Source organism: Varanus komodoensis, unplaced genomic scaffold, assembly GCF_004798865.1.
Source record: "Varanus komodoensis strain SLA01 unplaced genomic scaffold, ASM479886v1 scaffold2, whole genome shotgun sequence".
NCBI classification, from domain to species: Eukaryota; Metazoa; Chordata; class Lepidosauria; order Squamata; family Varanidae; genus Varanus; species Varanus komodoensis.
The window spans coordinates 30,834,740-30,860,635 of record NW_025335568.1 but is presented as its reverse complement, the minus strand read 5'-3'; the positions used below and the strand labels follow the sequence as shown (position 1 = coordinate 30,860,635).

The 25,896-nt window shown below is 41.9% G+C and overlaps 1 protein-coding gene across 3 annotated transcripts in view; it reads right to left on the bottom strand.

The window, feature by feature from the left end:
- Nucleotides 1-25,896, bottom strand: part of JADE1 (jade family PHD finger 1) — a 78,341-nt gene that overhangs the window by 28,025 nt on the left and 24,420 nt on the right. The window contains exons 3-7 of one of the 3 annotated variants that reach the window (XM_044429702.1): nt 11,864-11,946; nt 11,693-11,767; nt 5,833-5,990; nt 3,029-3,216; nt 411-622 (exon numbers count right to left, since the gene is read on the bottom strand). In XM_044429702.1, the coding sequence (XP_044285637.1) occupies nt 411-622; nt 3,029-3,216; nt 5,833-5,990; nt 11,693-11,767; nt 11,864-11,946 (716 nt within the window). The remainder of the gene's footprint in view (nt 1-410; nt 623-3,028; nt 3,217-5,832; nt 5,991-11,692; nt 11,768-11,863; nt 11,947-25,896) is intronic. The other 2 variants (XM_044429703.1, XM_044429705.1) reach the window with 2 other exon arrangements.

Below are 25,896 nucleotides of genomic sequence, written 5' to 3'. Positions count from 1 at the left end.
TGGGCTCCTGCCAAAACATTCCAAACAAGATGCACAAGCCAGATGTGGGCCAGAGACCACAAAGAAGAATTGCAGTGTCAACACAAAATAGGTAGTTTGTAGTTTCATACAGTTACTAAAACAAAATTTTAAAATCTGAAAGCATGTTGTCCTTTTCCAAGTTCTACTAGAAATGTGCAAATGGCGAAGAAGCATCTAGTAGTCAGATACCAATAGTGTACTCAACTTATTCAACCAATCCCACACATTGCTTTCTTCCTTACCCCTGTCCCTTTGCTTCTAATGCATATATTTCATCTAAGATTCCCAACCACCCTCAAAAACACCCTAAAAACCCTATTTCTGCTAATCACTCTGAAATCCATACAAACCAGTCTCGATATTAATTACTGTTACATTGGAGGCTGTACCTGATGAACGCAAATATTGCATTTGTCACAGAACACCATCTCATTGCCATCTTCACCATCTGGAGACTGGCAAACGTCGCAGACAACATCCTCATCATACTCAATTCCAAGCCCTTCCTCAGTCTCAATAGCATGATTCATGTTGTCATAGCATCGCTGTTCAAATTCTTCCATGATTCTCTCCATGGTGTATTCATCTAGTTCAGGCATCCCTGGGAAATTAATCCAACGACACTCATTTTTTTTAATAATCCAGACACAGAGACACTAAGGGATACACTTTCATATATCAATCTATAGCAAGCATCCATCTTTCTTTACTAAAATTAATAGGTTGAAAAAGTAAGCTATTTCTATTGGCAGGCACCTTCCAACAGTTTGTTGATAGACAGCTATTAGCTCCCCATCAAAAAACACCACAGAAAAATGCAGACCAATACAATATGTCTCACTTTTAATGCCAGTGAAAATCAAACATACATACTGGAGGAAAACAAAACTTTAACATCATGTCATTCTTCCTTTGCAAGTGAATGATAATGTTTCTCATACAGAGACTTCATTCTCAGTTATTCATCTCGCTGCACCTGGGGCTATTTTATCAACAATTACTACTTCAGAAACACCTTTGCAAGTTTCTCATTGCAAAACAGTGTACTTGTGCGGGGGGCGGGCAGCACAAAGCTTTCTAAGCTTCCTATCATAAGAGACTGCTCCACACTTTAGATAATTTGAGCTCAGCCATTTCACAGCTGTCCCTTAAGGCTTCTTAATTGCTTAATAAAAGCTTTTTTAAAATATTCTTGATGCTTTTAGAATAAGTATTTGGTTTTAACAATGAATTGCTGCTTCAGAATAAATGGTAACAATTATGAAAAAGCGGGGGTGGAGGGGTACAATTGTCAGGAGTCCAGTACCATGTCAATATCAGTTAGCAGGGTGAAAGGCTGAACTACTGCAATGTAATATATGTGACACTACCCCTGAAGACAATCCAAAAGCTTCAGATGGTGAAGAACATGTCTGGCAGAATTTTGACCAACACAGCCAAGGTTTATGCATACCATGCTTTAGAAGAACTGCATCCCCTGTGTTTTTATTTCCAGTCCTAATTCAAGATCTGGTTCTTACCTTTACAAATGCTAACCAGCTGGGGATGCAAGCACCTGGAGGCATATCTTTTCCCACATCAATCCACTCATGCAAGATCTCCAGGGGCCTCCTCCATCAGAGTTATATGGCTTAACTAAGAGGGCTTTTGGAGCGCCAACATCCAGAAAGTAAATGCCCTCTCCAGACAGGCCCACCTGGTGCATACCTTGCCATCCTTTAGTTGTCAGGGGAAAAGGTTTTAATTCAACCAGGAATTTTAAAGTGTAATTGTAATTTTAAGTTGGTTTAAATGGTTTATCTGTTGTTTTTGTTGTTGTTTCATTGTAAACCAGCTGTAGGATGAAGGGAGTTATATAAATTATCATGTAATTCTCCCAAATAACTTTTTGTTATTAGGCAGTGTAAAAAATAAAATTAATAAATAGTTTAAATAAATAAATAAGGGGTGAACCTCACAAAAGTGTTTAGGGAAAAAAACTAAATCTGGAAGCTTCCAAAATCATTATTATCTACTCTACTAATAAATTTAATGTTAAGCTGGAATTGGTTTTATTGATCTGATGCTCTTCCTTGTGTGTTTCAAATGTATCCTAGGGCTTCTGACTTTTAGGGAAAAGTGTGCCATCTTCTCACACAGCAAATGCGAGGAGTCGCATTTCCATTTGAACCAAGCCTTTGTTTCTCCTCAAGCCCTCATACTTGTTAAAATCCTCAGGTCAAGTGGGGATACAATGGTTCCCCAAGAAAACTTTTCACTGCAGAATTTACACAGTAAATCTACAACTGAGCCCTCTACTGACATTGTTCTTTTCTGTCACTTGTACCATGTCCCCAATTTTCCCCCAAAATTTCAGAGAAAAGCACTATGTAGACCATAAAATATTCCCCAAATTGAATGATTTTGCCAGTGGAGTGTCTTTATGTCACCAAACTGAAGCAGTATTTTGCAGCTATAAAATGATCCCATGGGCTTTTCCAAAGAAAACCTGTCTAGGGAAGCAGCCTTAAGGACTGCAGATTGGCACAAACAATGAGATTTCACAGAGGAACATTTACTTCAGTAGACTGATCCCTTATGTTTTAGAAAAATACCCCACAGGACCAAAAATTACTCCTTCATGCTAATGTTTTACCTGAAGATGGCATTGACAGCTATAATACTTGTCCAATATTTTAAGTTAAAAACATACTTCTTCTGACCCTGTGGACAAATGTGAAGCCCTTTACCACTCATTTGAAAACTGCTCAAGACTGTAAAAGTCCCACACAAACACATTTGTGTATATTTTTATCCATGTTGGATTATTAACTCCCCCCTTGCATACACAGAAATGCATAACTTGTTTGCAAGCACTCCTTTCCCCACCTCCTTTTCTGTCCAGAAAATACGGCTTTACCACACATAATATGCAGTGGCAGCTGGGCCACCATCACCCCCGCCTTGCTTCCTGTCACTTCTCCCACAGCTCAGCCAAAAGCTGGCTGTAACTGGATGCTGCACTCACCCATTTCTCTGAATTCTTCATTGGCCAGTTCCAACCATGCCACATCCATATAATTAAGGTCATAGCGACATACGCTCTCCGCCAAAGTTCGAATGTCAACATACCCGAGCTCAGGGGGCTCAGAACCCGAAGAAAGGATGTACTTCCGAGGTCTCGTAAATACGACTGCTTTCGTCTCAGACACAATCCTAAAAGCATAGTAAACAGAAGGTGTTAATTATACTAGGATTTAATCCTCCTGAAAGTGGCAAATCCTCCCATGCAATTACTGCCAGATGCTTCAAATTGCTACACAACCAAAAAGAAAAAAAACGAACAGGCATTATCTACTGGTCTTGGAGCAACAAAATTATCTCTGGCTACAGTAATAAAACATATTTGAAACATGTATGGTCTGCTCTTCCATTTTGAAAAATAATGTTCAAGGTGGCTTGAAACATATATATTATTGAGATACTGGAATCATTTCAAAGAGAACAAAAAATTGGGAGCTACATCTGAACAACTGGTCCGATGTATTATTATTGTGTTATGGTATCAGAATATATTAACAAATTTGTAGATTGATAATCTTTGTTGTATTCACTGCAAGAGAAAGGCATATAAAAATACAGCAAATATATAGGAAAAGGTAAAATTTCTGTAAGGTACAAAACATGTGCTGTGCCAGGGAAAACATGGCACAAGAATAAAGAGCAGGGGAACAAATAGCACACCAATTCCTTTATCTCTGGCCTGCTGATGCAATTGGGTAATCCATGAAGTTGCTGTCATTGGCTTCCCTGATCGTGGCTGCGTTTTGCTGCCATAAGCACATTCAAGGCCTGTAAGAGGTTGTGCTCAGCAGAGACTAGTGCCACCCCTAGCCATCACTCCTGCTTGTTGCTCCTTGCTGCTGACCCCAAACAGCAGGCAGACCTGGCAAGGAAAAGGAGATAGTTTCAGCCAGGTAGCTCAAGCTGGTGCTTAAAAGACCATCTCCTTTTGCTCACCGCTGCCAGCTGCTTCCCCAGCTTTGATTTCGGGCCAGCGAAGAAGAGGAGCAAGCTTCAGTAGGCCAAAGAGGGCAGTGAGGCAAGCATACTCTGTCTCCTTGGGAAGTCCCGCAAGAACATGCCTCACAGCTGTGATCATATGTTAATCCTAGCAGAGGGGGCACAAGGAAGTCCAGGAGAACATCGGCCCTGCACCTCAGCCTCAGGATCCCAAATCAATCACTGCAGCAGCTGGTGGGAAACAAGCCACATTCTATTTGGTCTCCTTGAGGAGGCTGAGCAGAATATGGCTCATTCCTGTCACTGATGATCCTAGCAGAGATGGGCTGCTGAGCAGCCCCCAGCTGCCAAGATCAAGAGTGGGTAGCTTTGGGCAGCTGTCCCAAGTGTCACTTGGGCACCCTGGGTGACTGTCATCCCCACTCTGCGCCCCATAGTATTCCCACAATTTTCTCTGCAATACTGGCAGAAGAACTAAGGCAGAAAGGGAAGGGAGGAGATACCCAGAACCTCACTATGGCTGGCCATCTGTCATGTACACTGGGAGTCACAGGCAAAAAATCCACACTGTATGGCTTTCTATGCAGTGTAGATTGCTGTGTGTCATCACAACCCAGCCAGTGAGTAACTAGTGTGGAAAAAGCAAACTTTACGTTAGACATACTTAGGAAAGGAACCAAAAATAAAACTTCCAGGATCATGCTCCTCTTATAAACAAGTGCACTTAGAATACTTTGTTCAGTTCTGGCCACTATTCCTAAAAAAAGATGCTGCAGAGTTGCAAGAAACACAAAAAAAGGCAAGTAAAATCCTCAAGGGACTAGAGAAACCCTCCTACAAGGAAAGATTAGAACAGCTGCAATTGTTTAGCACAGAAAAACAGAGAGTACTGAGAGATATGAGAGAGGTGTACAAAATTATGCATGGTGTGGAGAAAGTGGGAAGGGGACACTTTCTTGCAATCTCGTAATATTAGAACCCAGGGTCATCTCATGAATCTGGCTAGTGAGAGGTTCAGGACAGATAAAAGGAAGTATTTCTTAGCACAACACACAGTTAAACTAGGGAATTTGTTTCTACAGGCTGTAATGATGGCCATCCAAGAGTACTGGACACATTTATGGAGGAAAAGGCAATCAATGGCTACTAGTCTTGATGGCTATAAGCTACATCCGTTATCAGAGGCAGGGTATCAGTTGCTGGGGAACATGGGTGGGAGCATGCTGTGGCACTCGTGTCCTTCTTGTGGGTTTAACATGGGCAGCTGGTTGGCTATGAAATGAACGGAATGCTAGATGAGATGTCCTTTGGTCTGATCCAGCAGGGCACTTCCTATGTTCCTATATTCTATATAGGAGCAGCTGAGAAGAAATGCAAAAGAAGGCAGCAGCAGAGTGACTTGGAACCACTGAAAAGGAAGTTCAGGGAAAGCAATAGAGCTGTGAAGATAAAGAGCAACATTTCAGAAGCGCCAGAAACAAGAGTCCAAGAAACTACGAAAGAGTCTCATTAACTGCAGCGTGATATGTAATCAACTGTGGTTTAATGTCAGTTAATACACTTTTATTTGTTCTTAGTTTCTATTGATAATTACTGAAAGTCAAAAATATTGCTGTATTTGTGTTTGATTCTTAAGTGATTGCAATCTACCCTTCCTTGAAGACTGTAGAAGCTTCCTTGGAATTTCCTAGAACCACACAATTGGATGGAAAATAACATTCCAACAGAAATCCAAAAAGCAGTCATCCAGAGCAGCTTAGAAAGTGAAGCCATGGTTTATTTTCTTCCTTATGTTGCACCAAACTGTACCTGGCTACTGGCTCTGGGATCGTCCCTGGACTCACTGGCACCTGAACTCCCTTCTCCCATTCCTGTCTCCAGGGATCTGCCAGCACATAGTATTCATCGGGGTTCAGCTGGTAAGAATCAGGCAGCTTCATGGCAGTGATCAAGTCTGTTCTGAACACCTGCAAAGAAAGGAAGCAAGAGAGAAAAAGATGAGACACTGACATTCGATATTGCACTCTACGATTCACAGCTCCAGGGTAGCCATAGAGCACAGTGCACAACAAGGTCACTGTGTAAGCGCTAGACTAACATGGCCTATTAAGAGGCCAGGTGGCTAAGCACATCAACATGCTGGAACAAAGAGGTGGAAAACACGTCATTTGGACTTGGGACCCGTCACTCTATTATTCACTGTCCTCCATTCACATGACACAATCCAAGTGTGGTACAAAGGGATCATCAGTTCTCATACCTTTTAACAGAAATTGCATATATTCAAAGTCTTCCTGAATAAGGCAGTATAACCCAATACGGAAAGGCCGGATCTCTTGGAAGATCTGATAACAGTTGTTCATCTAGAGTAGTAGCCAATCTGATGCTAGTACTGTTGTAAATTTTACTGGACTGGTGTAAGAGAGCTCTACGGGCCAATAGCATTTCCCCAAAGAAACCTGTAGCACCAACAAATGCTATTGTCATTGCATTAAAGGCCACTAATGCTAATTCACATCAGCACTACTGTTGAACAGGATACTGCCTTTAAGGGCTTAAAAGGAAGCAGGAACAAGCCATGTACTGTGTGATTTGCTGGTTACTTTACTGGTATCCTCATTTTATGACATGCCCATGTCTCAAAAGATAACAGTCCAGAGAAGGTAATGCACTCTCCATCTCTAGGATCCAAGGTTCAATCTCAAACACTTCTACAGAAGAGCACCTCAGCAGAGCTGGTAAAACTTCTGCTTGACCTAAGTCATCCAGCCTCTCCTGCCTGCCAGGGCAGGCTAAATGAATCATGCATCCAATCAATATAAAGCTGTTCTTTCTACCTCCACAAACCAGGATGGATTTAAATCAAATTGATTTAAATAACCATTTATATTACAATTTAAATCATAGTTTTCTACATAATTTGTACACATGTCTGCCTTACCCATAGGTAGAAGAACTTCATTAAAATATTCCCAAACTGGTCTGCTGCCATTATAGGTTTTCTCCTCCAGGGAAATAATAATATGACAAATCTCAGGCTGTACACAAAAAGGACCAAAGAACTGTGGAGTATTCTGTTCAAAAGGGTTCACTTTCATTTTTACTACTTGTCCCTCTCCCCTCACACTTAGCTTCTTGTGCAGATGTATTCTACTTCCAACAATCTTCTTCTATTCATTGATTTTTTAAAAAAAAAACTTAGCCCTCAAGAGGTAAGGGATTGATTCCCTTTACAAAGATTTGCAAAGAACCAATGGGTTTAAGGTCTTTTTCTTGACTCCGTATGTTTATTTTATAAAATTTTTGGTGTGAAGAAGAGGCATGTGATCTCTGAAGACACAAATTCACAGTTTTGAGAACTGTAAAACCAAGCATCTGTGATAATATATTCTAGATAGAAAAACTGCATGAATAGACAGCCTCATGCTGGATAATTAAAACCTAATTCTTATTTCAAGATGAATAACCTTTGGTCTATAAAGTATCTTAAATAGAAAACTATCATTTAGACAGATTTTCCCCAAAAAGCATTTTATTAAAAAATCATTTTGAATTTTTAAAATCTGATTTTTAATTTTTTTTAAGAATTCATTGATTTTTATCCACTCTGCCACAAACCAATAATCCATTATTTTAGCAATTCTGAACTGGTGACCCCTGTTAGAATTTCCCAAAAGATTTCGAACACAGCTTGACATTGCAAGGGGGAGGATGTAAGTCACAAGCAGCAGGCAATGCAAAGAGCAACACAGGTAAATAATATGTCTGGAAAGCATGCTGATAAATGTACACACTGATACAACAGTGTCTGACTTAAGGGATCACATTGCCTTCTTGAGAGCCAGCCTGCCCAATGCTGGATCCCAGCTAAGAGCTAGTTGCAAGAAATACTTTGCATGGACACAGTAACTTTTGAATTTGGGAGCTCTACATTGAACTAAGGACAGATCCTGGAAGTGCCTTTACCTTTTTATGGGGGATACACTGTTTGAAAGCATCCTTGTGGGGCACGAGCCAATACTTATTCCATCAAGGGAATCTGCAGACTCTGTACCAGCACTGTGCCTAATTGTGAAAACAGCATTCTTCCAACCCTGCAGAACCTGAGCCACAGTGAAAACGTTGCTTAGAATGTTATAGGATAGGAAGAGGTCACAATGCATGCCGGATGAACATCCATATACATCCATCTGATCATCAGCACAGGATTAGGGTATATATCAAAGTGGCCACCAGAGGACTTGCTACATAAAAGCTTTTATAATTTAAACCAAAATATCAGCCAGGAAAGTTTGTAGCCAAGTTCTGCAGCTCTACATTGCTTACCACTCTCACGCCATCTGCCATCCAGATTTACAATTGCTTTGCAGCCACAGTTCAAACTCTGCTTTGAACATGAAGAATTTCTGAAACTAGTAAAACATTTTGGAAGTTGTAGGAAGTCATCAGCCACAAGCAAGCAGGGATGGGATCCCTAACTCAGCATGTGTCATGAGTTAGAGCACACATCTGTGCGGAAAAGCCTATTGCATGTGCTTAATTCAATGTGGTTTGTCAGTGCTCATCAGCAAAATAGAAGCCACGAAGTGTCAGGCATTAAACAGAACAAGACCATGCATGCCTGCCCCCAACGCACTCCTGCCAAGAAAATATGACAAAGCAGCAAGAATAATTCATGCTTAGCACTCCATCTTCAAGATTCTATTTTAACAATAACTGCTGAATTTCTTTGCAACAAAAAGGTATTTACCCATTTTTAAAAGCAGGGTGTGTGTGGGAGAAAGGGAGAAAGAGAAGAGGATAGATAATTTTGCCACAGAGTAATTGAATCAGTCCATACAGTGCCAGCAAAGATCACCACAAGTCAGGCACCACCTCTAAAACAGTCCTTCTGAAGACTCATCGGTTTATGGCCAGTGCAGTCAGCAAGGCACACAGCCAGCTTCTCTATGCACATTTATAAGGCTGGAAACAGATTGTTCAGTGAACAGGCTGGTTGGGGGAGGTGGTGAAGAAAGAGGGGGAAGAGAGTTTCAGTATGTCTGGCCGCAATCCTCCTTATCATGGATTAATCCCAGTGCTTCACTGAGACTGATCCAGAATAAACGCTTTGGGAGCTGTTGCATATGTTTTCCAAACTCTGCTGGTGGCAATGCACATGTGTTTCATGCATCTGCCCCATTTTCCAATCGATCTTGTTACACTGTATGTCAGGAGTTCTTCCACTTTTTGTTAGCACCCTAACATCTATGTATTTTTGCAAACTGTACAAATGCTCCAAGTATACGTTTTACGAAAATTTAAGAGCCCCACCCTTTTCCACCCCAAAATATAAAGGAGAAGGTGATTTTGCTGGATAGATTAACCATAGGATGAGGGCAGATTAAACACAGGGATATTTTCATCATTTAAGGTATTACAGGAAGAGAGGCCCACCAACTCCCACTACCACCAGTCAGACCCAGATGATGAATGAAGGAACCCATGAGACACTCACACAGCAGTGACTAGCAAATCTTCATTCTGCCCCCTTGCTTAAGGAGGATGTACATTGTATATTATATGAAAAAGGTTGGGGAAAAGACTTTCTTGCTTTAACTAATTGTTTAGGTCGCCCTGGAAAAGTTTGCATCACCCTTGTGACCCACAATTCCAGAAAGGAAAAGAGAGATTTCTAAATGATTAATATCCTTTCTTTACAGACTTAGAATACTATTATGACTACCCAGGATGACTATTTAAAATGCTTAAGAAAAGAAAAAAGTAAACAAACACTGTATTTAATGGCAAAGTATTGCACTGATAAGAACTTAGAAACAATGCAAATGTCAAAAGTTACAGAACAAAGTTGCTTTTAATAAGACACAAGACTTCAGACTTTGTTGTTTTTGCGGTTGCTGCTATTATTATTAATATCATCATCATCATCCTGAAGCTGTCTGTGGAAAAATAGGGTCTCAGCATTTTAGAGCCTGAATATGTGTGGCAAGTTGTTTTGGCTACAAGACAAGGAAGGATTTAATGGAATATCAAGGATATAATTTCCAAGAATCGCTGCCTCATATTGCCATCCCTGCTATTCAGCAGATGCCACCGCCAGGTCTGGAAGCCAACACTGCAGAATTACTGATCTCTGAAACACTCACTGGCACACAGCTATTCATATCTAACTTTATGAACTAATGTCTGAGTTTTCTTGTTTTCTTCCCCCTTTTTTCCTGTTGCATAGTATCTCTTAGATTGTAAGCCTGAGGGCAAGGACTGTCTTATTTGTTATTAATCTTGCATAAGCTGCTCTGGGAGCTTTTTCAGCTGAAGATCAAGGTAAAAAATGTTTTAAATTAACAAATACGGAGAGTGTTTTGAGGTTGACATTTTGAAGTTAACACAATGGAAACTGCAAAGCATTCAGTATAAATTCAGGATAATAAATTCAAGAATTGAGATAGTAGAAGAAGCAGAAAGAAAGCCATTTTGAATAAGAAATATACAGCAACCCAATCTAGTGATTTATTTTCATAAACAACTGCTTTCTCATCCCTGTTTATGGCAGAAGCAGACCTGGGCATGCATTCCTTTATACATGCAGACTGCTTCCACCACTGGAACAAATGAGACAGGACTTACACATATTCCTAAAGATTATGTAAAGGAAAATTTTACTTATACAATCCTATATGTATATTTAAGCCATAATCAAAGGCACAGGTCATGTGCCTGCTGTTACAACAGCTAGACTGGCAAATAAAAGCAACATGGCTTTATCAGTGATGGTCCCTCAATTGCAGACCTCTTCTTGCAGCTTTGAGCCCTATGTCCTCATAAAAGACCTTTAAGGAAGTTTTACAAACTTAATTTGCATGAGAGCCCTTGGACTATTGGCAAGTTTTAAAATGTGATAAATAAATTTACAAACTGGACTTTCTGAGTGAGTAGATAACATATACGTTCCATTCAAAACAATCTCAAACATGGCTTCTTTTTCTCAATTTTGATCTTTTTTTTTCTTTTTCGCAAAGTGTTTGTTTCTGACCCTTTGTTCTTTGTAAACTGCTTTGTGTGAATATATATCTGAAAAGCAGATTATAAATTTACTGAATATATAATACACATTAACTTGGACAAAGGCCTAAAATGGCAACAGGATAATAAATTTGAAAAAAGAAGATTGAGTTAAGTGGTCTGAATGGGCTAAGACCCAAGCCATGCTAGGCATCTAGTTCTAATGAACCAAACGGGTTCCAAGAAGTTCAACTTCCAACAACAAATTCCTTTTCTTCTAGTCTTATATGTAGCCCATGGAACCTCTGCCAATTGTTAAGACATGCATCAGGTTGCACTTGGTGATCCATCATGAAATGTTAAACCTGATTTGTATTTCCTTCTTTGATCTAAGTTTCTAAAAGCAGTGCATGTAAAGCAATGAAAGAGACAAAGATTTCTGGTTTGACCACTTTGCTGAACAAGGGCTACTATTCATTAGTGCCACGTAATGGCTAGAAAACTACAGAAAGCACTCCTAAAAATGCATTTTCACTGTTTTGCACAAATCAAAGACAAATTCCCCAATATACTTTTAAAAAGCAAAAGAAAGAAAGGAAAAAAGGACTAAAAAAACTAGGTTGGGTTGGTGCCAAACTAACCCAATATTCATGGCTAAATAACTAACTTGATGCTGGCAGGGACTGTGGCAGCAGCTGAGCTCCCTGATCTCCTGGCCAGAAGAAAGGTTGCTGGGTGCCAGCTGAGACGGAGCAGAAAAGGAAAGAAAAAGAAGTATTAGGAAATGGAGGAACATCTGTTTTTCAGCAAAATGCAAGGGCATTTGACAAAATAATACCTCTGATGGTTTTCGATCCTCATGCTTAGAGCATGAACTCCTCCGGTGCTGAGACCTAGAATGCTGGGACCAGGTTGACAAGCCTAGAAGAGAAAAAGAAACGTAGAACTAAGATTGGTTTCAAAGGGTTTTGCTTCCTTCCATCCACAAAAGAATCCAACTTCAGTGGGATTCTTTCCCTAAGGCAAACAGTCTATCGCATAACAGAAATGCGGGGGGGGGGGGGTGGAATTGCTGGCTTAATTATAAACCCCTTCCACATCGTTTTTCTACCACTCTAAGGATTATACAACCAGTGGCTGCCATGTTGGTAGCTTTTAGTGGAGCAACTACAATGTGATAGCAACTGGGAAATGTTTTAAGTTGTTGGTAACTTTTCTTCAACTTTTTCTCAATCCAGTCCTACAGTCCTGGCTACCTGAAGGAGCGCTTACGTCCATATATGCCCACCCGCCCCCTGAGATCTGTGGGAGAGGCCCTTCTCCGGGAACCCTCCGTGAAGGAAATTAGGAGGGTAGGTACTTGGAGGAGGGCTTTCTCAGCGGTGGTGCCCAATCTATGGAATGCGCTCCCCAGAGAGGTCCGCCTGGCACCGTCGTTATTTGTTTTTCGGCACCAGGCAAAGACCTTTTTATTCAAACGTCATTTTAATTGCTAATATTATTTGCTTAATTCTTCGGCCAGGGCGACTTATTTTATAATGTTAATGTGTTTTATATTTTTAGTGTTTTATATTTTAATTGATGTTGTAAGCCGCCCTGAGGCTTCAACGAATGGGGCGGCATAGAAATTTTTAAATAAATAATAAATAAATAATAAATAAATAAAAAGGAACAAGGACTATTCAACAGCTAGTTATACTACCGTACAATACAGTCTCATTAAAAACTGTAATAAGTCAGAAACTGCAACTTTGTTACAATCCTTTTATTCTTCTTTCTTCTTTGTCACATGTCATAATAGACTACTTGACTGGGCTTTGGTATGCCCAACATTTTTGGAAGAAAGCATGATTATTTTTAACATACAAATCTATATTTTGCATTCAAATATACACCACCCAAACAGATTTTTATCACTACACAGAGCCTAGCTACTCATATATGTTCAACACATCTTATTCTCCTGGATGCTGAAAAATACTGTGGGCTGCATATTAGAAAATATAGGAAGGATATTTAGAGCTGAAATAGGAATTCAACTGTAGATGAAATAGAAATTCAACTGTAGATAATTCCCTCCAAAGAAAAATCAATAGCATTAATGGAGTGCAGGGTGATATATTAGACCTTGAAATTTTGCAGGAGTGTAATTGTAATGTTTTGGAACCAAACTTGTAAAGGAAATCCACATCCTCTTCGCAACTTGCCAGCAACTGATAACTAGATGAATTACTTCCTCTTGATGAGGTTAGATGATTCAGCGCTTGATAGAAAGCTCTAAATCCAGATGTTTGCTGACAAATAAGATAGGGACAGAGATGTCCATAGGGGAGGAGGGAAATCCCAAAACTCAGGTTTTCCAATACTATAATCTCTAAGAATGGCTGAAGTAGCTATGGAAGCCAGAGAACAGTGAAGGGAGGGCATCTGGAGTGTAAAATGCCAGCAATCTTAGCCTCCAGAGTCTGCATGACAGGAAAAGCCAAGTTAGGGAAATAGCCAAGAAATCAGCAGCTAAAACCAAGGAAACACCTGACTTTGGTTAAGAGCTCGGGAACAATGATTTCTCTTTTTAGATGTACATTTAAAAATTAATTTAAAACTTAAACACAGATTTACAAAAAGAATTAAAATATAATGTAACTTAAATACAGAAAAGGAGAAGCCCAGACCAGAAAGCTCACACCATCAACTCCCGAGCAGACTAGTGAAAGATCTGGTAGCAAGGCTGGTAACATCCATGTGCTTGTTTCAGTATTTATAAATTGAAAATCAGCTAGGATGTCCTGGTAGAAAGGCAGTTTGGAAATGTATTAATAAATAAGTAAAAAAAATAGATATTGGCTGTGATATTGACCGGATAACAAGCACATAGCAGATGTAGAATCTACATTAAACTGTCAGGTCAGTACTGTAACCTTATATATAGATGACAGTCAGCCATGGATGAAAATGATTCAGTGTGGCACACAAAACAGATAACAAGATCTTACTGTGAAATCAGTCAGGACTGAGATACCATTGGTAATTTATCAATGAACATTACTTTGAGATATTTTCAAGTTGTGATTGTGAAAAACAGTGTATCAGTATTCTGCTCATCAGCACTGAATGGAAGACTTTTATATTGCCTTACCTACCAAAAAGATCTTACCAATTCATCCAAACCCTGGGACAAAACTGGCTTTGGTTGGCTTGGCTCACATGGAAGGAAGGACTCAAAGCACATGCCAGACTGGAAACAACTGGGATCAGCTTGCCTTTCAACACCCATTGCTGGGAAACATGAGTGGAAGAGTGCTATTGAGCTCAAGTCTACATGTAGGCATCTGATCAGCCACTGTGGAAATAGAATGGACTATATAGGCTCTTGGTCAAATCCAGTATGGTTCTTTCATTTCTCCTGAGGTGTGCCCGGCGGCGGTGGGGGGAAGAGAAAGAGCAATGATAGAGAAATGAGAGGAAAGAAAGGAAGAAATTAAAGCCCCTCCTTCTTCAGAAGACCCTGATGTAGACATTCTCTCCTGTTCTTACCTAACCTTTTTCTCTCAGGAGAAACATATTCTACCCACACTTTGTTCCAAGTATATCTCATGCCACTGTTGGAGGAGGAAAGATGTCTGTACCAGAATATTACAGCTGTTGTGGGGAAGGGCAAAGATCCAAAGTATTTCCAGAAAAGATGGTGGGAGGGAAGAGAGCCATTACATAATCAGATTTGTGTTACTCAATGATCTAAATACTTCATGATTTTAAAAAGCCTTCCAGTAAAATTTTAAGTCCTTGTCTATACTGTTTCTTACTCTTCCTATTGAACAGAGTAATAATTTTATTACTGGTTTTTTAAGGCCTCATTTTGGGTAAGACGAATATCACACCTTCCTTGGAACCCTTCTTGGTTTTTTACCACACAACCTTAATTTCATCAATCATATTGTTCACAAATCAGTTCCTGAATGTTCATAGGCCTGTCAGAATAATCTACAGACATTGCCAACTTCTGCATGCTCTAGTAAATTCAAAGCAATGGCTATATATGTTCACCAGTTTGTCCTATACTGATGTTTCAGGAATAATTCACAGAAATAAGCTTTCTTCTGCAAGCAGAACCCTGACCACCTCTGAGCACATTTCCATGGAGAAAAACATGTGCAAATGAGGAACATAGATTGAACCAGCAACAATATCCGCAATTGTGCCAGCTGGAAAAAGTGCTGCCAAAATCATGGAAACTGCTGCCAACTATAGCCATGATCATGTAGTTCAACATTATGTTTGTCCACAAACATATGCATATTATTAAGATAGTCAGGATAACTCACACGTAGAGACAGATGTTTTGTCCAGCAGTCAATGAGACCAAAAAATAAACCCATTCTGATGGTTTCTGCATGCTAGGAAAGTGGCACAATATAATTAGCTTTGCCATGCCCTGATTATGAAAATCACAAGAGCATCTAGCTGACAAACTGTTAAGAGTTCTGCATCAGAAGGGCATATGGGAACCTTCCCATCAATGTGTGATGCACAAAGACCACGAGGAAAAACATAAAGATTTCAAGTCAGAAAGCAGTGAGAAAAAGATGCATGGAAGAGCTGTCCACTTAGCAGTCTAAAGCTATCAAATCAAACTGTTTCCCGAAGCTATTATTCTTAGAAAACCGCCTAGCACCAGCACAAGACAACTATATTGTGCCACTTTCATAAGATTTCATACATGATAGGGTATGATATAATTGCTTTTAAAAGTAATGATAAGCACACAATACTGATGCTGGGCACTGGGATGAGGGAAGGGTTCCCAGCAAAACGCTTTTAGCTATTAAATCTTCCCAACAACAGGGTTTGCACAGGTGCAGGGCCCATACGTGTGATGCACAGAGACTACAAAGAGCATAAATCATGTAAATCTTTTTAAGAATCAAAAAAACCCAAATCTTACGACTGCCAACTTTATCACTTTATGCTCATGTTAAAAATAGTATTTACTTCACTTACTATTTATTGTAATTATTCAGAAACCACATTTCATCATAAAAGATAACACAGCAGTTCATAAAATAAACCCAGTAATTTTAATTGGCTTGAAGCTTGGAGTCAATTGAAATGAAACAGAAAATGAAACATTTCATGATATTTTTTAAACCATTTTGGCTAATAGAAGGTTAACATAATACCAAGTCCTTTTTCCTCCTAAACTTCACAAGCTCAGTTGAAACCAGGAGTCAGCTCCCTAACTTTGTCAGTGTACATGGCAAGTTATAAATATGAGCACAATGCAACTAAAAGTAAGCCCTGTTAGTGTTCATGGGAAACTGACACATATTTTTAAATCTCTCCCTTTGAGCTCAATGAGATTTAAAAAGCTAAATTTTGGCTCCACAGAGTTCTATATCATTTCTTTTACTTCCATTTCTATCTCAATGCTTCCAAAGAAATTAGGGAAGGTAACTTCAGATTAAAGTATTTCTTAAAGTCCTAATAAAAACTGAGTCCCAATGTAATATGCAAATTATATAGACATTCATGCTATATTTCATGTCATTTAAACAGGAAAGTTAACAGAGTCCCGGAAGATGATTCACATATAAGGCTTGACAGAACCCTTAGCTCTATGGAAACAAAATGGCTCTAATGGGAATACAGCATGTGCCAATTCCCCAGTGCCCAGTTGCAGGCCCAGCAAAGTACATTAAGGGGGTCATGTGGCTGCTACCTATACACATTGGCTTCTGCACACTGGCTCTTGGCTTGCTTCTGTGACCATGTTTCCAACCATATTTTCTTCAGCACTGGTTAGCTAGAGCCATTTCAATTAATTTTCTAAGACAACAGGCTAATTGTATATTCCCCCTTCCCACAAAGCTGATGTTGGATTATAGCCCAAGTTGCTACAGTTAACATTTAAGGGATTCACAGGCCCCCAATTATCTTCAGAGGAGTTCTCCTTAAGTGACTTGTCAAGGCAAGAGAAGAGAATCAATCTGATCTGCAGTAAACTGATCCTTTCACCATTGTTTGCGGACTTCAGGAATTTGAAGGAGACCTGCTGATGTTCAATTTGACACCACGCTTCTAAGGAAGTCATCTGCTTCAGCACTGAGACTTAGTTTTCCTTTCATCTTCTGCCAGTTTCTTGACACTTTCCTCTTTCAATTTGGAAAATATCCTCCATCTGGATCCGTAAAACCTTGCCGGAATCCTTGATTAATTGCTCGTGTGTTTTGTGACATATATTTAAATAATTATATTTACATATCTGACGAGCACATGATTACCGAGTTTCATATAACTGTAATAATGTTAAGACTACAGGAAGTTTTATTGAGCAGCATCTGACAGAAACAAAGCAAGGCTGTAGTCTTGCAAGTAAACTCTTAAAAGCTACTAGCCCCCAGCTCACCTGCACATTATTAGCCCACGAAATACACATGTCCATGTTCTGTTATCCAAAGAATAATATTGGATAAAGTTTCCCTGTCTGCTCATGTTGAATAAGAAATATCCAGGTGAAAAACCAGGTGAGCAGCTAGACTAAAATATGACTGGATTACAGCTCAGCCTTAGCAAGCAATACCATCAAGCTGATTCTCAAGACACATGATTCCCAAGCTACTTCAGTCAGGTTTTCACTTTTTCTTAGAAGGCTTTCCTCAGAAAATAATCTGTCCAGGATTAAAGAAAAATTCTTGACTCACAAGCAAGAAGTGCTACTAGAATGTTACCAAAAGTGCATCCCAAAAATACATCCTTGGGATTGTATGAGTTTTTTATTTATACTTATTTACTATATTTCTAAACTTCCAATAACCTAAGTTCTCTCAACACTATACAATACATTAAAATATATAAAACTAACATTAGCCATGGAACTCTGATAAAACCCTCACTTAATCGCATTTCTAAGTTTTGTGCACCACAGCTTTCCAAATGCATTCTGATCAATGAATATACACTTCTCCACTTGTATACAGTAGATACTCATTCTATTACACATAAAAACTCATTCATGGTCTGATGGTATCAGACACTGAAATGCAATCCTCCCCACACCCTTCTGTGATAAAAACATTTATATGTCAGATCTCATCCTTAGCAGAAAAGGGGCAGATAACTTGAGCCAACAGAAAAATATTCTCCATTTTTAATGGCAAAGAGAACAAGTTGAATCCTTCTTCTCAATATCTTCTGGGCACAATACTTTCTTAGAGGCAGCTTAATGCTACACAATATAAAAAGGATTGAGGCAAGCATGGCTTTAATGCTGATAAAGAGCACTGCATTCAGGGGAAAAATGTAAAAGCCCTTCTACAGATATTGTCAACACTATTATCTGAGCCATATCAGCTCAATGGCACTTAATTTATGCAAATGAATCAGAAAATTCAACAGTTAGCATATTAAAAGAAAAGTAATGATGAGGAAATCAAAATAGCAGAAGCTTGTCAGAAATGGCAACATGCTTGGATAGAAATGCTATTTCCAAATTCAGCGCACTTATCTATTGTTGGATGGGATCACTCTGTACATTAATTATCTGCTTTAAATATTCCGTATATAGTGCTGTATGCACATTTCCCCCAAGGACAGGTGGAGTGGGGAACGAGTGAGGAAAGATAGAGTTTTAACATTTTTAAAATGAACAAGTCCACATAAGCTGCCAAAACATATCCAGTGTCCCAGAGAGCACACCCAGCAACCAATATGCTGCGCTGCGTGGCAGAAGATTAGCTGCAGAGTGCATAATGCACAACACTGTTGTAAAACCAGCTGCAGATCATCTAGCTGTGTCCCAGGAGCACTCCAGGCTGCTATCATTTCACTGACACTTCAAAGCCTTTGCACTCTTGGAGGCTACACACACTTTCCCCTACTGTAAATACAATGCATCTACACTGCTAAATCAGACAGGGCAACAGGGCTTCCAACACAGAGGCTTGCCTAGCTGCTGCTCCTGCTTGCTGTTGGTATTTCCCTCCACCGCGTTCCTTTCTGGGCTCTCTTTTTGCAAGAGTGGACTCTGTTGCCAAAACAACACCATTTGTTGGAAACCATGCGGCTGGAGCAAAAAATGGAAGTGGTTAGAACTGACTGAGTTGCCAACCCATCATCATAAACCTTATTTCAGACTTCCTTCTATGTCTGCCAAGATCATGGAATCACAGACAATCCACCCACCAGTCCCATGCTGTGCAAGCAACAATGAAACACAGCCAGAGGGCAAACGCTGGGCAGAAAACTGCCTGCAAAACAAACAGTTCCAAACCAAAAGACAGAGATCCAAAATAGAATATATGGTATGAAAATACCAGAAATTATCATTGGAGTTCTCCTTACAGCAGACACAACTGCAACGTATATCTTATATAATGGCCTCCCCTAACTTTCTGATATTTTGGACTACAATTCCCAGTTTCCCTGACCATTGGCTGGCAGGATTGCTAGGATATGAAGTATAAAACTTCTGTAGGGCGCCAAGTTGGGACCGTTTTAGGGGTATGGAGGGGGCAGCAGAACAAAGTGGGAATTCACAAAGATCACCCGCTCACTGTCATTCAATTCATGGAAGCCTCCATTAGATCTGAACACCTTCTGTGAATGGAAGTACAGCACTGGCTACAATGCTTCATGTTTAAGAATAATTATAATTTATTACATATCACTTTTATACCTATGTGCCAACTCGGTTATGGTTGCTGTGGCTGTCTTGATATTGTGGTTTTATTGTTTTTACTATTCTATTGTTTTATCTTATGTGGTGTTTCTCTTCTTTGTTAGTTAACCGCCCAGAGAGCCTTTTGACTATTGGGTGGTATAAAAAGGAAATAAATAAATAAAATTACCAATATCACTCCTGGTAGATCTGCTGATCAATCAGCTTCTTCTGATTCAGTGTTTGACAACGATTCTATTCACTCTTTATCTTATCATTCAGGCAACAAATGAAACATATTCATATAACTGATGAAACTAATCCATAAAATACACTTACCCAGAAAAAATCTATTAGATCACCTGCCAACACACAGGTTTATTAGTTGTTTGTGGCACACTGAGCACCCAAAAGGGAATAAAATCCAACCTCTTGCAATCCATAAAAACTTCTCTGGAAGAGATTCCTATTTGCCACAGGCAACTAAGAAAATGACTATTTACTCGTACATGCCTGAGAAAACTAATTTGACACCTCAAGTTCAAAAGAGAAGAGTTTCTTATTTGAAGTCACCATTTCTGACCAAGAAATATTTCCATACAACACCAAACACATCCTTTTGTACTATTGTGATAGATATAGCACATATTTTCCCAGCCTACATATACAGGCAATCCCAGAGTTACAAACATCCACATTATGAACAACTAGTACTTATGAACAAACTCCCATAAAGCCTATTGATTTTTTAAACAATACTGCAGAAAATCATCATAACCATAGAGAGAAAGGAAGTAAAAGGGTAGAGAGGGAGGCCTTAGAAACATGACTTCCTGCCCTGCCTATCAAGAGAAGATCTCTCTGGCATTTCCTTGCTGCAAAAAGGAGGCACCAGTGAGTTTGTGCAGGAGGAGACTAGAGATATTTGTGGTTTTTCAGGTGTCCTGCACCCCTAACTCCATGAATGTGGAGGGTTGACTGTACATGATCTGACTCACATACAAATTTGACTTAGAGACAAATTTCTATCTTCTCAGGGGTAGAACTCATTCATAATCCAGGGACTGTCTGTATTGCCTATAGCAGTGGTGGCGAACCTATGGCACTCGTGCCTTATCAAGCATGCAGAGCCCTCTCTGTGGGCACGCAAGCCAAGTCACCCCAGCAGCTAAGGATCAGGTAAAGGCAGGTTGCTTACCTGTAACTGATGTTCTTCGAGTGGCCATCTGTGCAGTCACACATATGGGATGCTGTGCCTGCGCAGTGCCTTTGGCCGGAAGATTGCAAGCTAACGGTTTTTGGCGGGAAAGCTCCGCTCCCCCTCCCCCATAGCCTATAAAGAGCGGAGTGTCCACCATTTTGTTCAGTCTTTGACGACCAAACGTATGCCCCCATGTGGAAAAAATTTGCCAGTATGAGATAGGAAAAAAGATTGGTACCATGAAAAAAGGGAAAACTTTCGGTACCAACAAATATGTTCACTCACCGACACTGAGGGGGCCGGTGGGTGGGTTGTATGACTGCACAGATGGCCACTCGAAGAACATCAGTTACAGGTAAGCAACCTGCTTTTCTTCGTCGTGGCCTCTGTGCATCACACATATGGGTAGATTAACAAGCTTACCATAAAGGAGGAGGGGAGGTGTCCTCAATGAAGAATAGATGAAAGAACGGCTCTGCCAAAGGAGCAATCTTGCCGAGTCCGAACATCTAGACGATAATGTCTGGCGAAAGTGCAAGGGTTCGCCCAAGTAGCAGCTCGGCATACATCATCAAGCGAAAGGCAGATGAGGCTGCAACAGCCCTAGTTGAATGGCTTCGAGGGGCTGTAGGTAATTCAATCTTAGCCAGTGGATAGGATAAAGTGATAGTATGGACTATCCACTTGGAAAGTCTCTGCAGAGTGACTGGATCGCCTTGATCTCTGGTGGAATATTTAACGAATAGTCTATTTGAGAGTTGAATAGATTCAGTCCTCGATCTGTAGAAGGCTAAGCAGCGCCGAACGTCAAGTGAGTGCAACGATCTTTCTAACGGAGTTGACGGCGACAGAAAAAAGGCAGGCAAGATAATATCCTGTCCCATATGAAAATATGTAGCCACCTTAGGAAGAAAAGATGGATCGAGGCGCAAAACGACCTTTTCTCTGTGAAAATTCAGGTAAGGAGGGTCTATGCGGAGAGCGCAGAGCTCACTGGCCCGTCGGGCTGAAGTGACCACAACAAGAAATGCTGTCTTCCATGAAACGAGACGTAAATCGACTGCTGCCAATGGTTCGAAAGGAGCTCTCATAAGCGCTTGCAGAACAACAGAGAGACTCCATGTAGGTATTACTGGCCTGATCGATGGATTAAGTTTATGAAGTCCTTTAAGAAACCTCTTAACAGTAGGTTGAGAGAAGATGGTTGATCCGTCAACCAAGCCATGATGGTAGGCTATTGCTGCCATATACTCTTTAACTGAAGACGATTTCAATCCAGAATGGTGCAGTTCTAATAGGAATTGAAGGATCTGATGTATCGATGATGTAAATGGAGAGAATGAACGAGACTCAGGAGAGGTAGAAAATCGTCTCCATTTAGCTGCGTAGGACTTCTGTGTGGACGGCTTCAAAGCAGAATCAAGGATGTGTTGGATATCAGGATGAAAGGCTGTCAGATTTGACGGATCAATCCTTGAATCTGATGGTACGAAAGGAAGAAATGAAGAGGAAACGCCGAACCCACTGGATTCGACGGCAGGATTCGATTTACTTGAAGTTGTTGTCGATACCGGTGGTGCAATGTTAGCTATCGGATTCGCCACACTGTTAAGTTCAATGACAGTAAATCTGGATAGCGAAGTGGACCGCCCTGTTGGGTTATGAGGTACGGAAGCAGTGGCAGATGGAGGCATTCCCCGCAAGAGATGTTGAGCAGTGTCACAAACCAAGCTTGGCATGGCCACCAAGGGGCAATTAGTATCCCCGAGGCCCGATCGTATACTATCTTCGCTATCACTCTCATCATAAGAAGGATTGGAGGGAAGGCGTAAAAGATCAGGTTGTTCCAGGGGATCTTGAATGCATCCCCTAGGGATCCAATTCCCACTCTCAAACAGTAAGCATAGCACACCTTGTTCTGTAGGGTGGCAAATATGTCCACGTCGGGGAACCCCCAGCAATGAAAGAGATGGTCGCGTGTCCGAGGATCTAGTTCCCATTCGTGAAAGATGAACATGTGCCTGCTGAGGAGGTCTGCTTGCACATTGTCCATACCAGCCAGATGGACTGCCATCAGCGTAATGTCTCTCGGAATGCACCAGTCCCAAATTTTCATTGAAATCTGGCCAAAGTCAGGGACTTTGTTCCACCTTGTTTGTTCAGATAGAAGACGGTGGCTATGTTGTCTGAAGTTATCTGAATGACCCAATGTGGGAGAACATCCTCAAAAGAGCGTAGGGCCTTGAATACTGCCAGCAGCTCCAGGAAGTTGATATGATTCGTGGATTCTCGATGACTCCACGTGCCTTGGGTGTATAGGCTGGAGCATATCGCTCCCTATCCCAGAAGAGATGCATCGGTACTGAGGGTTATCGAAGGACATCATGGCCTGAAGGGAATCCCAACAGTCAGATTGGCTGGTACCGACCACCAGAGCAGAGAATGGAGCACCGAGGATGGGATTCGAATCAATTTCGACGGTGTGTCTCTCTGTGGGTGGAACATCTTGTTGAAGAAGAGTTGTAACGGACAGAGTCGAAGTCTGGCGTGTGGCACCACAGCAACCGAGGAAGCCATATGTCCCAGGATCCGCTGGATGGACTTTGCCAGGACCGTCCCGTCTCGTCGCATTTGATGGATGTGGCAAGCAAGAATCTGTTGTCTGTCCTGAGGAAGGAAGGCTTTCCCCAACGTCGAATCCAGGCAGGCTCCAATGAAGGTAAGTGTCTGCGTCGGAAGAAGAGAAGATTTCTCGGTATTAATGCGTAGGCCCAGATCATCCAACAAGGCACAGGTTGTACGGACGGATGCGAGGAGTCCTTCCCTAGATTGGGACACTAGCAGCCAATCATCAAGATACAGGTAAATTTGTATGCCTTGGAGGCGTAGGAAAGCGCAGACAGGGATCATACATTTGGTGAACACTCTCGGAGCAGTGGCCAGTCCAAAAGGTAAAACTGTAAATTCGTAGAAATGGGGTACAACAGCAAAACAAAGGAAACGCCTATAACTCGGGTGGATCGAAATGTGGAAATAGGCGTCCTTCAAGTCCAATGAGGCGAACCAATCCTCTTTCCTTAGCAGCGGCAAAATATTTTGAAGGGTGGTCATTCGAAACTTTTTTGTCATGATAAATCGATTCAGTCCAAAATCGGACATAGACCACCATCCTGCTTCGGGACCCTAAAATATCTGGAACAGAATCTGTGGAGTGTGTCAGGTGGGGTTACTTGACGAATCGCTCCTTTATGAAGAAGTTGTTGTATTTCACCAAGTAGTACCAGCGAGCATGATGTAAACCGGATTGGACTTGAAGGAGGAACGATGTCGAATTCTATCCGATAGCTGTGCTGAATGATGGACAATACCCACCAATCAGATGTGATGGACTCCCAAATGGGGAGTCGGCTTTGCAGCCGATCCCCAGATGAGAAGGGGGTGGGTATGGAAGGTATCAGAGGAATGGCTCGCCAGTCCCGTCAACGCTGTCTCCTATCGTTGAAATGGCGGCGGCCCTGCTGATAGCGTTGCTGGGGCTGTGGACGGTGGCGCTGCTGTTGCTGCTGCTGTCGGTGCTGGGGCTGCTGTCTAGGCTGGTAGGACTGCCTATAAGATGGACGAGTCCATGACCACTTACGCCTGGTCTGGGTCTGTAGCTCCATCCTGCGTGCCATCATGCGGGATTCATGTAGTTTCTTTAACTTGCGGTCGGTGCACGAGTGGAAAAGCCCGGACCTGTCAAAGGGCATTTCCTCTATCCGACGTTTAGTCTCCTCCGGGAAGTAACACTTTCTTAGCCAGGCGTGTCTCCGGAGTGAAACGGCACCAAGGCCCTCAAGTCTGTGTCCACATGATGCCTGGCTTGATGAGGACCTTGGCCAGGTCACCCTGGTGGTCTGGGAGCGTCAAGGCGACGTTGTGGAGGCGTTGCATTATGAAGTATTGATACCTCGCCAACGGCGCCTCGTACTTAGAGATACGCAGCCCCAGGCCTGAGGCAGTGTAGACTTGCCTGGCCAGGGAGTCGATCTTTCATCCCTCCTTATCCCTCGGTGCAGTGTGACCTCTCGCCTCTCTGCCCTGGGAGGACTCCACCACGACCGAGTTCGGCTTGGGGTGACGGAGGAGGAAAGGGACATCCTTCTCCCGAACCCGGTACATGGATTTGTACCTCCAAGACGTGGGTTGAGGGTGAGAGGGCAAGTCCCAGGGCTGCATCATCGCCTGCCGTAAGGTGGTGGTCAGTGGCAGGACGATCGATGTGGACTGTTCCCCGTGGACGTCGTAGAACTTGTCCGTAGTAGGTCCCGGATGCTGGACGTCATCGATGTCGAGGGAGTGGACAAGCCGGGACATCAGCTCCGCGAAGGAGACATGCGATTCATCTGGTGATGCAGGGCCCTGGGAGATCACAGCGACGTCAGGGGAGGTTGACTCAACCTCCAAATCGCTGGAGTCAGCACCATAATATGGGGATGCCGATGATGAGGACTCCGCCGAGAAGAAGGAGCAGCTACTTCCATCCCGAGGAGGTATCGGGGATGCACGCCTTGGGCCCGAGGACTGCGGTCGGTTGCAGGATGGTGGCGAAGACTGACCCCTAGGAGCAGGATAGTACCCGACGGAGAGCGGATCGCCCCAGGTCTGATAGTATGAGCAATGCCATCCCTCCGAGCGCTGCTCCATGGAGCGACTCCTTTGGCTGCTAGGCGGGGACATCTCTACATCCACCTCCAGAGTGGCTGTGGGCATAGGTGTGGGCGACCTAGCCTTAGGGGGGGAGTCCTGAATTTCCCCATCAGAAATTGAGCCTCTTTGTAGAGTTGGAAGCGGCCCAGCAGGAAGGTCAGCCACATGGCGAGGGGACCCTTGAGGGGTAACCCTCATAGCCGTCTGATGCACCAGGTTGGGTGGAGTGGGTACGGTAAGTGCCACCGGTACCGATGGGACCGTCAAATCCAAGTCCCGGTGTTGAGGACACTCCGGATCCTTCAATTTTTTTGAAGGTTTAGGAGCC